Raw genomic sequence first — 12,658 nt, forward strand, 5'->3', positions numbered from 1 at the left:
AGAAATTATACTCTAGTTTAGTTTAAGTGTATATGTATGTGAAGTTTTCTTCTAGAGACTTGAACCTCGGCACTTACCTCCCATACTCCAAGATTGTGTGATGGAATCAACTACTTAATAATAATAATAATAATAAATATATTATTGGTATTATTTTAATAATGTTTGTGTTTAGTTTTTTTCATGTCATAATTATTTGTTATTACTATTAATGACTTCTTATCAATATTAATTAAATCCAAAAAAATTTCATCATCATGGTGCACGAAATGATAATGTAAAAAGATAATAAAATATGTGTTACGGAAAGGATAACAAATGTTGTTATTTGTTGATTTATCAAAGGGTACAATTGAGTTTTTAAGAAAACATGTGGGCAATTTGGGAATTGATCCTACCATTTCAACGGTAATATTTAATAAAAGGCTATGGCTTTTTGCAATTGCTGGTGCTGGCTGTCTACACAATAATGCGCATATCCTTTGTATTTGAAATCGTAACTTTCTTTCAAAGCTCTTCTGCATAATGTTACCAAACACTCATTTTGAAATTCTAGCTTCAAAAAGCGCGCTTTGGCTCCTTAAATTGGAACCAAACATACAATCAATGGCTAGTAGATTCATACATATTATGCATATCCCAATCCACAACTATCGTTAAATTAACCTTTCTTATAACTCAACTGGTTGAAATCCCTCCATTGTAATTATTTAATTATAAAAAAATAAATAAAAATGTTCAATGTTTACTTGTTTGAAACTCATCCCCAATATGAAATCCCGTCATTTTATTTCCTTGCCTTTTCTTTCTTTTCTTTTCTTTTTTTTTTCTTTTTTAAAAAAGGCGTATATCATGATATATCATGCAAATCATGATCATACTAACAAAAGTTCATGATGAAGGCCAAATTTGCAGCCATGGGTTCTTCTTTTTCCTCAGTTTGATCTCGAGTATGAAGATTTGTCTTAAGCCAGACATGCAGTATACAAAAGCCAGGATAATTATAGCGACAAAGCAAGCAACGTAAAATGCTTTCATTCTTACATAAGCAAGCAATTTTTAACTGTCTTCTAAGCTTCAGTGAAGCTTAGGACATAGTTAAAAATTGCTAATCTTACATAAGCACACATGTACACGAGACTAGTAAAGAGCACACTAGACCACCTTCACCTTTTATGTGTTATATATTCAGAGTCTTTAACTCTTTCATTTTTTCTTCTTGTTTATATGAAAATAAATTTTAATAGTTACTTATGTCATGTGGAAAATACTGGCAGAAGGATAACATTTGTAAATTGTAGTTATTTACTACAAATAACCACCCCTCCTTGGTTTACTGGAAATAACTACTATCTATTACCACAAATTGAAGATTTGGTTTTAGAAGAAAGCTCTCCAACATCATCCAACAATGCAAACCTCTATCAAGAGAGATCAGTGTATGCTTGTAGCTAGGGATGTCCATACGAGCATGGATGTAGGCAAATCAATTCACCCTTGTAGAGATGTCCATACTCTCCTGTAATTTAGGAGCAGGCTCTTGTAATCTAATTATTAAATAGGCTTGTTAGTTTAAGTTTGTACTTGTGTTCTTAGGTAATCAAGTGACATTGTACTTGTAAGTTGAAATAATTTATATTTATTGCTTGATCATGTGTGCACTTGATTCTACTCATTTTTATAGTTAACTTGTGCATTTCTCAAAAAAATCATATTAAGTTAGGCCATACCGAACCCATATTCTCTTTATCAAAGTCGAATAAATGTTCTTGAGTGATTTACTCAAAATCTGGTTTGTACTCAAACACTTGTAATTCAAACTATTTAGTATATGAGCATCAATCTTGTGGACTATAAATGACAATAGGGCTCCTTACAGTGTGACGGGAGCTCTTCCATACAAGTGAACCTGCAGAGACCATTGATGTAGTTGGTTGTGCCTTCACAACAACCTTGAAGCTACGCTTCTGCAAGACGCTAGTGAAGGAGAGAGTCATGGGCTCAACAGTGATTTCAACTCCTTTGGGAGCTATAATGGTAGCATTGTAGATGGATATGGCTTGACCAACATTGGTAACGCTTCTTTGGAAAACACCTATTGTTGGCCCTCGCTTGTTTTTCAAGCTAAGTTGCATTGTGGGATAGTTGAGAGCATCAGAACCAAGTCCGTGAACGATTTTGAAACAGTTTATGGGTTTTGGACCAACGAGGACTGTTAAATTGGATCCATTGTAGCCCTCTCTGCATAAGAATTGGAGGTAACTCATTTCATCCATGTCATAGACTAAGCCAGGGTCCACAGCTCCAGTTGGGTTCACTTGACCAGCACCAAAGGCAAATTCTCCATCTTTGTTCACCCTCCGGCTCATAGGTTTTGCTTGGTCAAGATTGCAAGTGTCAGCCATGAAGATGTTAAGCATTAAGGAAAGTAATTAATGAGCAATTATTGAAGAATTCTTAAGATTGATAGAAGCCAATTTTTTTAAGAGTGATGTTACGGGTATACAAATTTTACAACATAAGCAGTTGTATTGATTTTTAAATGCAATTCAAAAAAGTAATTAAAAAATTTACGTATTATGTTGTTGATGTGACATGACCAATCACATTATTAGGTCGATTTGTAAGGGTTTTTTCTTTTTTTTAATCGATGGTACAAAATCCATGGATTATGCTTAAAATAAAACAGATTTACTAAGGACACAACACAATAGTTTATAATTTTTTCATAATTGTTGCCATGATAAATTGCGATTGAGTCAACATCACTTTCACACAATGTTAACATAACAAACTATGGTTGGAGCAACATTATTTTCACATAAACTCACCATTGATTTTACTTTTAGTAATACCAATCACAACATATCATCTCAATAATTATGAAAAAGATTGTGAAAATTTCTGTCCTATTTTATTTTTTGGAAATAGGTAGATACCCGGGAGTAGGAGGTGAGGTTGGACCGGGGAGTGGGATTGTGAAAATTTCTGTCCTATTCTTTTGAATTATTACCTGTGGTCAAGATGGCGGATTTGATTGCGGCTGGACTCCAAGCTGGGTGGAATGACTTTACATAGGCAGCCACTCCAGCAATGTGAGGACATGCCATGGAAGTCCCAGACATGAGAGTAAAATCTGAAAATTGGGTGTCACCTTTCAATCCAGTGAGCGACGTCAGAGGTGTAAAAGATGCTAAGATGTTAACACCGGGTGCTGCAATATCAGGCTGTACCATGGCACATAGGAAACAGAAACATTTATGTCAAAGCCAAGAAGAAAGGATAAGGGGTCTCTGATTTATACTTTCGGATGAAACAATAAAACCCATACCTTGAGAATGTGCAATGATCCTGGATTTGGACCACGAGATGAAAATAAAGGCACAAATGGAGCAGGTGCTCTTTTTGTTTCATGGGTCCTGTATATCACTGCTGATGGTGTTCTACATTGAACAAGAAATTAAGTCAATTACTTAATTTTCCCTATGAATATCATTTTCATTTTTTTTTCTTTCGTCCAGGATTTTGAATTCTTCATCAGCAACATATGGTAAAGGCATTATATAAAATAAATAAAAAAAACCAACCAAGAATTATTACTTTGTGGACTCTGTATACTTATTGACGAATTCGCCGATGGTATCATTCACAATGGTTCCGGATGCCATGAAAATTTTGGAAACTTCAAAATCAAGAAATTGATCACTTTCAATTATAGCGCCAACCCCACCAATTCCTTTAACAACAGATTCAGAACCAGCCGAAGCCTCATCTAATTTGCAGTAAACAAGCCTTCCCTTAACCTTGGCAGGGTCTAACGAGCCTTCCGTACAGTACCTGTTGCATTACCAAAAGGTTTTAAGTATATAATTCTTTTTGTGAAATTTTCCACTTATTATACACTTCTGCTCTTTGAGCAAATGAAAAGTACTTACGCTGCATCTTCCCTGGTTGAATTGCTTCCGGCCGCATCAGCCCCACTGATAAGTGGGTATAATACCTTTCCTGGATTGAATGTGCTGACCCCATACCCCTGCATGGAGTTGGATGATAAAAAAGTACAGATATGGAACTAGGATTCTAACTTAGGAGGCCAAAGCATAAACTAAAAAATTTAATGAAAATCATGGTATTTCATGTCCCCTAACTCTTATCTGGGTTTGTCCCTATTTTTAACGAAGATGTCTAAAGTTCAAATCTTCTATCCTCCATAATAACTATTGAATTAAAAAAATAAAAACAAATCTCGCTATTTCAAGAATAAATACAGTTATTTAGAATTAAGTAAGATATATAATAAATATAAGAGAGAGAGAGAGAGAGATAATCTTAATAATCTAATTAAGATTATTAGAGAAGGACTTATTTTTAAGATATGAATTATATTTAATTTTGTTCAACAATGGAACTTTTATTTTTCAAGTTAAGGGAACAAAAACAAAATAGGAGAAGACCACAAATAACATTAATATAAGTAATAAAAAATGACATGTCAATTAAAAAAGTGACATACTGTATAACTTCAAATATAATAAAATGGATGAAAATAATATATATAGCCGACCCTATCTAATATTTTAAGGATCTATAACTAACCCTAAAATTTTGAAACTAAGGTTTTGTTGTTGTAATGGTAGGTTTATTAGGACAAAGTTCATCTTCAAGTTAATTTGGAAAGAAATCTTGCAAACTCTCTTTTATATATTTTTATTGGATGTGAACTTTGAGAAATTTATTGTTAGATTGCATTTTCTTATTTATCTTCCATACTTACAAAATTTCAATTGTAATATCATCAATTAAATGTTTAAATTTTAAATTTTTGTAGTTTTAAATTATGCATAAAAAATATATATATGTTTACAGATCAAATAGTAATTGACATCTCTTTGAATAAAATTTGACATTCATGTTAAAATATAAAAAACATATAATCTAATAGCTAAATTTTCAAAATATGTAATTATGTTAATTTTTTAATGAGAGTTTGAAAGTTTCTCCAAAAACTAATTTGGAGCGAAACTTTCTCATATTCTAAATACATTACTTACCAATAGTTTGTCTATGCATTAATTTAAGATAATGTGTAAATTAAAGAAACAAAATATTATTATTAACAGCTTTATGAAAAAATAGTAATTACTTACTGTGATGTTCCTTCCATTTCCCAAATGAACATCGCCCCTAAAATCCCTATCAATGCCACTAGCCGCCACGGTTAGGATCCAAGGTGCATGATTCGACACAGATGATTCAGATGGTCCATTATTTCCAGCAGATGCCACAGTGATAATACCCTTCTTCATGGCATGAAATGCACCGATTGATACAGAGCCAGTCGTGTAATTTGCAGACCCTCCAGCTATAGAAATTGATATAACATCCACACCATCGTACACAGCAGCATCAAAAGCAGCAAGTATATCCATATCCGAGCACCCAAAGCTGACCCAACAGACCTTGTACACGGCTATCCTAGCCGAAGGCACTGCACCACGTGCTGTACCATTGGCCAGCCCATAGAGGCTTGCATTTGGAACAACGTTTCCGGCTAAGGTTGATGATGTGTGGGTCCCATGGCCTTTGACATCCACCGGAGATAAGATGTCAGCCGGATCAGGGTGGCCATCAAGCTTGAAGTATTTGGCTCCTATGAGCTTGCTTCAAGTACCCAAAAGAAAGGTTGCCAGAGAGAGAACACAGGTCATGAAAATTACTATAAGTTTGTGGTAAAATATTTTTGAGTTTGGTATTTACAAAATTTTGAGTTAAAGATAGCTTCCTTGAGCTTTAATTTATAGGAATTACAAAATTTTACTTATTGTAGTTCTAAAAATCACAACAACATTTAATAAAATGTGAATTGGTATAAATACTGGGAGAGGGGAAGACAACATACGAATCACTTATATGAGATATAACAAAATATATCATTAGCACTAGATTAACTATTACTTGAACTTAAAGATATCTTAAGTTGAAGTTCTTCTTTGGGAGAAAGTTACCAAAGAATAAACACTAATGTCTATGTCCCAGACTACAACTTATTAAACTTTATTTTTTGATGTATTAGAATTATAATTTTACCCTTATGTCTCTATTTTTTTATTTGAGTTTCACTAAAACTTGATACAATTTATGGCACATTCATAATAAATTTTTTTTGTATCGGGGAGTCCATCAAGCTTGAAGTATTTGGCTCCTATGAGCTTGCTTCAAGGTTGCCAGAGAAAGAACACAGGTCATGAAAATTACTGTAAGTTTGTGGTAAACGACTAAGAATTAGAAAAACAGAGTAACTAATATGTAACATATATTTTTGAGTTTGATATTTACTGGGGTCTAGTTAAAAATAGCTTCCTTGAACTTTAATTTATAGGAATTACAAAATTTTACTTATTGTAGTTTTTAGAAATCACAACAACATTCAATAAGAGGTGAATTGTTATAGATAGTGGGAGAAGAAATTAAGAGACAATATTTTGATATGAGACATAACAAAATATATTACTAGACTAATTATCGCTTCAACTTAAAGATATCTTAAGTTGGAGTCCTTTTTTGGGGACAAAGTTACCAAAAAATGAACACTAATGTCTATATCCGATCCCAAACTACAACTTATTACACTTTATTTTTTGATGTATTAAGATTATAATTCTACCCTATGTCTCTATTTTTATTTATTTATTTGAGATTCACTAAAACTTGACACAATTTACCACACATTCATAATAAAGGTGATTTATCAATATTGAAGAAGACTTAATTTGGTTTTTTTTTTTCACTAATCATTTTTCATCTTGAACATACGAGGAAAAAATGGTTCATGGTTTGGCATGCACTTGCAAAAATTTCTATTGATTTATTATTATTATTATTATTGAAAATGAAATGCTTTCAGGAAATGTGATATCGTTTTCCATGTTTTAAAAAATAGATGGACATTAACAATTGAGAATGACCCGAATGGCAAGATTTAATGCTTCATCAGATTTCCATGTTTGTTTTGCACAAAAGAAAGTTTCCCCGTTGATCCAAATTTATTTTAGAAATTCTAGATGTTGGCCTAAGAAAGAGGGAGAAGGATAAGATCATTTCTGAATCGATTTTCATAAAAACCTAATTGTTTTTTTTTTTAATACAAAAATTCAAAATCGCTTGAAGGTCCCACCAGGAGTCGAACCCAGGTCGCTGGATTCAAAGTCCAGAGTGCTAACCACTACATGGAACCTTGCTATAAAAACCAAACTGTTAAATGCTACCAAAATATCTATACTGGGGGGGACAAAATTTTGATTTTTGACACCATTTGGGATCCACTTATTTTACTAAAACTGAAAACTTTTTGCTAAAAGTATTGTAGATAAATGTAAAAGTTAGCTAAAATAGTATAATGTGGTCCATGAATAGTACCAAAAAGTATAGTGGGACCCATGAATAATAGCAAAAATAAGTTGAATAGTAAAATAAGTTGGCAAAAATAATCATTACCAAACTCACACTAAAAGTAAGTTTAAGGCTTGATGAAATAGTGATAAAATTATATATATATACACACACATACCTTCCCGTGAGATACATAAAATTGAAATTGATGATGCATAAAACGTGTGTCGTAGGATGTTGTCACAAATTATTCTCGATTAGTTGCAAATTCACGAAATGCGTGAGAAAATATAATATAATTATTTTATAAGTATATAATATAAAATTTGTAGTTTAAATAATATATGTGTTATTTAAAAGTATTTTCTATTTTTAGTGATATATATATATATATGTATATAAAAAACGTATTTATCATTTTAAGGTAATCTTCATTTTTATTACTCTTTTAGAACTCATATCTTTAATTTCTAATATCTATTTTGTTTATATTTTTTAGCCTAAAGCTAAAGAGCTCGGCCCAAATAGGAAAATTTTCATACTTTTCAACCCAAAAATTAAAGAAAAAAAAAAGAATTTAAACCAAAAAGGCAACCTACAAAAAGAATTAATTTAGGGTCCAATTAGTCCGAAATACACCAAATGGATTGAAGTGGGCCGAATGTACTGAAATGGACTTAAATGAACAGAACGGGACATAAATAGATTGAAGTGAACCGTGTGGACCAAAGTGTACTAAATAGAACCATAATGTACAGAATTAGACCATATGTACCGAATTAGGCTGAATAGACCGAATTAGACCAAATTATACTAAAGCAAACTAATTGGATCGAATAAACAGAAGTTAATCAAAATGTTACGTTGATATGGTTCAAAAATGAGAATAGCAATAAAAAATGTTACACTTCAGCTTTTAGGTATTATATAGATTTATAAGACTTATATGTAATACAATTTTTACTAACTACAATATCACTAAAAAATAATTATGAATTTGTTTAGTATATTGTTGATGTGAAACTAATCAATCATGTTACTTTGTAAACTTTTTAGTTAGTAAAGGATATTGTTTAAATGTTCTTTTACATTAAAATTTTAAATGAAAATATTCATAAGATGCATTATTTAAAAGAACTTATTGTTTGAAAAATGCTTAAATGTCTTCATGTACTAATAATTTGGACAAAATAATAAAATTAACTCATTTAGTTATTTACTAATAAATCTTACAGTTGAAATTGACCAAAATGGACCAAAATGCTATGTTGATGTAGCTCAACAAATACGTAACAGTAATAAATGTTACGCTTCAACTCTTAAATATTATATAGATTAATTTCGCAAAACAGTCATTGTCATACGAAATTTAAGGGTACGTTTGGTACACTGAATGTGGATTATAACAGGAATGGTAATCTTTATTACCAGGAATAAAAGGTGTTGTAATAGAATAACTAAACCTATTCATTAGTTTGGTTGTGAGTTGTAATATTAGAATAAAACTTATGATCTATTTTAGGAAATATCTCATTCATACAAATATATTTCCTAGAAAATAATATATTTTAAATTTTAGAGAGATGAGTTATTTTTTGATGATTTTTTATTTCCATAATTGTTAAGTGGATATGGAAAGTTTATTTATTTGGAAATATATTAATGTTAGAAATTATTACATCTACTAAGGAATAGCTATTACAACCCTTTTAGAGAGGAATAGTTATTCCTTATTTTAAAGAATAGCTATTCATAAGGAATGACTATTCTCTGTAATAAAAACATAACCAAACCATTGAATAGCTAAACCATAAGAATAACTATTACATTACAATGCTTATTACAGTCTACCAAACATGCCCTAAATCTTGTTTTTCTTGCATTTTAAGAGACCGAGGCCGTATTGCATCATTGAAATTTACTTGAAAAGGAGTTCTCAAATTTCTAAGAATTTGTTTTGAAATTGGATTCTATTATTAACATTACCAAAAAAATTTCAATGTCTGTGTAAATGAGGGATTCGACATTTCGACCTCCAAAACTAAACCTCACAAGAAAGAGAGACAGATGTCATTATGTCATAAGATTATTTGCATTCTACAAATATTCCAGAAAGTATATGTGGGACATATGTTCTATTTTCTAAGGATCTTTTTATTTTTAATTTATTATGAAGGAACTATGTTTTGGGGGGGTGGGGGGAATGAAGAGAGTGAGCTTCATATTGCTAGGTGCATAAAAAAATATACAGGAAAAAAAAAAAAAAAAAAAAGTGCATCAAAAGAATAAGGACATGATATTACTTGTTGCATCCGGAGAAATTAGCAAAGTGGCCACAAGATCCTTTCCATTTTTTGGGTGGAGGACCAAACCCATCATCCTTAAAACTTTTAGACTGTGGAGTAATTCCTGTTAGTGGTAGACCAATTGCATCAGTTTTATATTTTATTTTTTATGATAAAATTTAGCTTCAAATAGTTTAGAGTTATTTTCTCTAATCCACTATGTGACGATTAATAAAATTATTCATGTGTAATTAAATTATACATAAATGATTTATTTGATCGCCACGTAATAGAATAGAAGAAGATAATTACAAACCGGTTTTGAGATAAACTTTTTCCTTTTAAAAAAAAATTAAATACAAAACTAAAACCATAAAATTGAATTAAAAACAAAATCCAAGAACCTGTATCAAGTAGACCGACAATAATGTCTCTTTCTGTTACTAAATTTCTTTTTGCAATTTGAGGTAACCCAACGAAGTCCCATGATCTTGTAGTATCCAGCTTGTGATACTGATTCGGGATAACAGATAAAACCTGGTCCATACCTGTAAAATTCACAACAACAAAACTAAGTTACTATAAATCAATATATCATATAAATAATTGAATCCAAATAATTGGGGAACATATATATAACAATAGCTTCACGTACTTGCCAACTTTTGGGCTTCATCTCCAGATAATTTTGCGGCAAATGCATTGAAGTTGTAATGATAGCTATGGACCTTGGACTCCTTAACATCATCTTCGCTGTTCCATGCATATATGTTATCAAGTCAAGAAACCTTTTGGTTGTTCAAACTGCATATATATGCCTAAGAAGTACATGTGTATATGTTCATTAATTCTTAGTCCAACAACATAAAAAAGTTTCATTACCTTTTTCATAATAACTAACGTTTTGTAATTGGTGTGTAGTAAAAGTGGGAATAAGGATCAGTTGCAAATGGAATAATGCGAACGTAATATTGTTGCAATTACAACTTATCATCTTAAGAAATAATTATATATATATATATATATATATATATAAAAGCAGAGATTTCATGTAAGAAAGCATAAAGTTCTGCCTAGTGGTACATTCTATGCAAAGATAATTGAAATATTTTCAAGTATCACATTAAAGATAAAAATAAATTAAATATTGACTTTTTATTTTATTTGATTTAATATTTCAAGATTTTTCTAATTAAAAAATAAATATTCTTTGTATCCTATGATTTAATGTTTTAAGACTTTTTTTTCCTTACACATGCATACAAAACTCTTTGCATTTTAATTCACCATTTTCACCTCTTGCACTTCTACTCCTTTATATATACCCAACCATAGTCTTTCATGTCAAATACACACAAACCAAAAACGATATCATTTACTTGCAATCTTTCAATGACACCTACCTATTTCTAATATTGTTGTTTCATCTAATTCTAACTTATATGAGTTGGCTACAACCAAAGAAGGGGGGTTTGCATTTTATATTGAGTGACAACGGCAATCACAATTTTAATGTTAAGGTCGGACGTTGTGGATTTGTGGGTTTTGTAAATGATGTGATTGACTGTGAGTATTTGAGGTTTGTATTAATTTGTTTTAGAATTAAGGAGAAAGAAAAAGACATTCTATATCAACTTTTATTCTATAATATTCCTCCAAAATTGTTTTTTTTTTCAAATTTTATTTCTCATTACTACAATTGAATATTTATAATGAATATATGTGTGCAATTTATAATTGTTGTTTTTTATAATGAACTCATTACTAATAAAGTTCTATAACAATTATGTTATAATACAGATACAACATTCTCCAAAATCATTTTAAATAAAACATTACAACGTTATCCATACATTGCAAGGTAACTTACTAGTTAAGAAAAATGTTATAGAAAAAGTTGTTTATTAACTTTATTTACAAAAGAGTCAACCTACCTTCCTTTTACGGAGGAGAGGAGAAGATTGTGTGTTTGAGTTGCATGGTCTTTGTCCACTGGATGATCTCCCAAGTAAACGATGTAAAATTTCTGTACAACTTAACATGATCATTGAAATATGAGAGAGAGAGAGAGAGAGAGAGAGAGTTGTTAGATAATATGGATACAGACAAAGAATTCACACCTGTTGCTCATCTCCAATTACACCAACAAGACCTATCAAGAATAAGAGAAAACAAAGAGCGCTAACGTGGAAACCTTTTTCTTTGTACATGTTTACAATATTAGCTTTGTATAATCTCATTCAGGATGCTGTGTATTAAGAAAAAATCTAAGATCATACCCTTCTATATATGCTACAACTTTATCACAACTTTTACGTAGTATGGTATGAGTAGTTGAGAAATAGTTATGGTTCCATATAAAAATAAACAGATATCCGATCACAATCTATTTCCATAGAACAGTTATAAAAAATGGTGTGCTAAAGAGCATGATTTTAGAACAGTCAGTGTATTAATAGTATAGCATATCCTCTGTAGTGTTTTGACAAAGGAACTGGAATTTGACATTTTCAGCTCCGATTGCTCAGGGTTTTAGTTAGGAAACCTAAAAAGGAAAGATAACAGGTTTTCCTGTGCTGTAGTCGATGTCATAATATATATAGCAATTGATATGAGAAGGTTAAGGTGGCTCATAACCACTCACAGTTGAGATTTTAGATATCATAAATATATTGTAACCATATATTCCCCCATTTGTTGCATTGCCAAATTTTATTTTTTAAATAAAGACTCTAATCGAAAGGATATTCAGCTTCTTTTGAGTGGAACCTACTAATTTGTGATCTGTGAGATGATTGGCATTGGTAATTTGGTATGGCGGTATTTTAAACAATTTACCTAATGTTCTTTGATTTAATTATAAAATTTTACAGATCTGAACTTTTAAACAACCTCAAAATATTAGTTTCAAATTCAAAGGAGGACTTGCTTGAGAAGAAAGAAGAAACCACAACACAAGGAGAATAGTTGAGTTTTATTTTAAA

The 12,658-nt window shown here is 30.9% G+C and overlaps 1 protein-coding gene across 1 annotated transcript; it reads right to left on the reverse strand.

The window, feature by feature from the left end:
* Window positions 1-1,782: 1,782 nt before the first annotated feature.
* On the reverse strand, window positions 1,783-11,920 carry LOC115957770 (subtilisin-like protease SBT4.14). The gene is made up of 11 exons (XM_031076092.1): window positions 11,795-11,920; window positions 11,609-11,700; window positions 10,330-10,427; window positions 10,079-10,222; window positions 9,693-9,798; window positions 5,148-5,661; window positions 3,936-4,033; window positions 3,601-3,837; window positions 3,332-3,443; window positions 3,014-3,227; window positions 1,783-2,377 (listed from the first exon to the last, which is right to left on the reverse strand). Exons 1-11 carry the CDS (start codon window positions 11,912-11,914, stop codon window positions 1,839-1,841), a joined length of 2,274 nt encoding a protein of 757 aa, XP_030931952.1. The 5' UTR covers window positions 11,915-11,920; the 3' UTR covers window positions 1,783-1,838.
* Window positions 11,921-12,658: the final 738 nt, after the last annotated feature.

Source organism: Quercus lobata, chromosome 8 (genome assembly GCF_001633185.2).
Source record: "Quercus lobata isolate SW786 chromosome 8, ValleyOak3.0 Primary Assembly, whole genome shotgun sequence".
Taxonomy (NCBI): domain Eukaryota; kingdom Viridiplantae; phylum Streptophyta; class Magnoliopsida; order Fagales; family Fagaceae; genus Quercus; species Quercus lobata.

Coding starts and splice junctions, on each gene's coding strand:
- LOC115957770 (XM_031076092.1), bottom strand. CDS start 11,914: ATGAGATTATACAAAGCTAATATTGTAAACATGTACAAAGAAAAAGGT. Junction 10,223..10,329: donor TGAAGCCCAAAAGTTGGCAA/GTACGTGAAGCT, acceptor TGAATTTTACAG/GTATGGACCAGGTTTTATCT. Junction 4,034..5,147: donor GAAATGGAAGGAACATCACA/GTAAGTAATTAC, acceptor AACTCCATGCAG/GGGTATGGGGTCAGCACATT.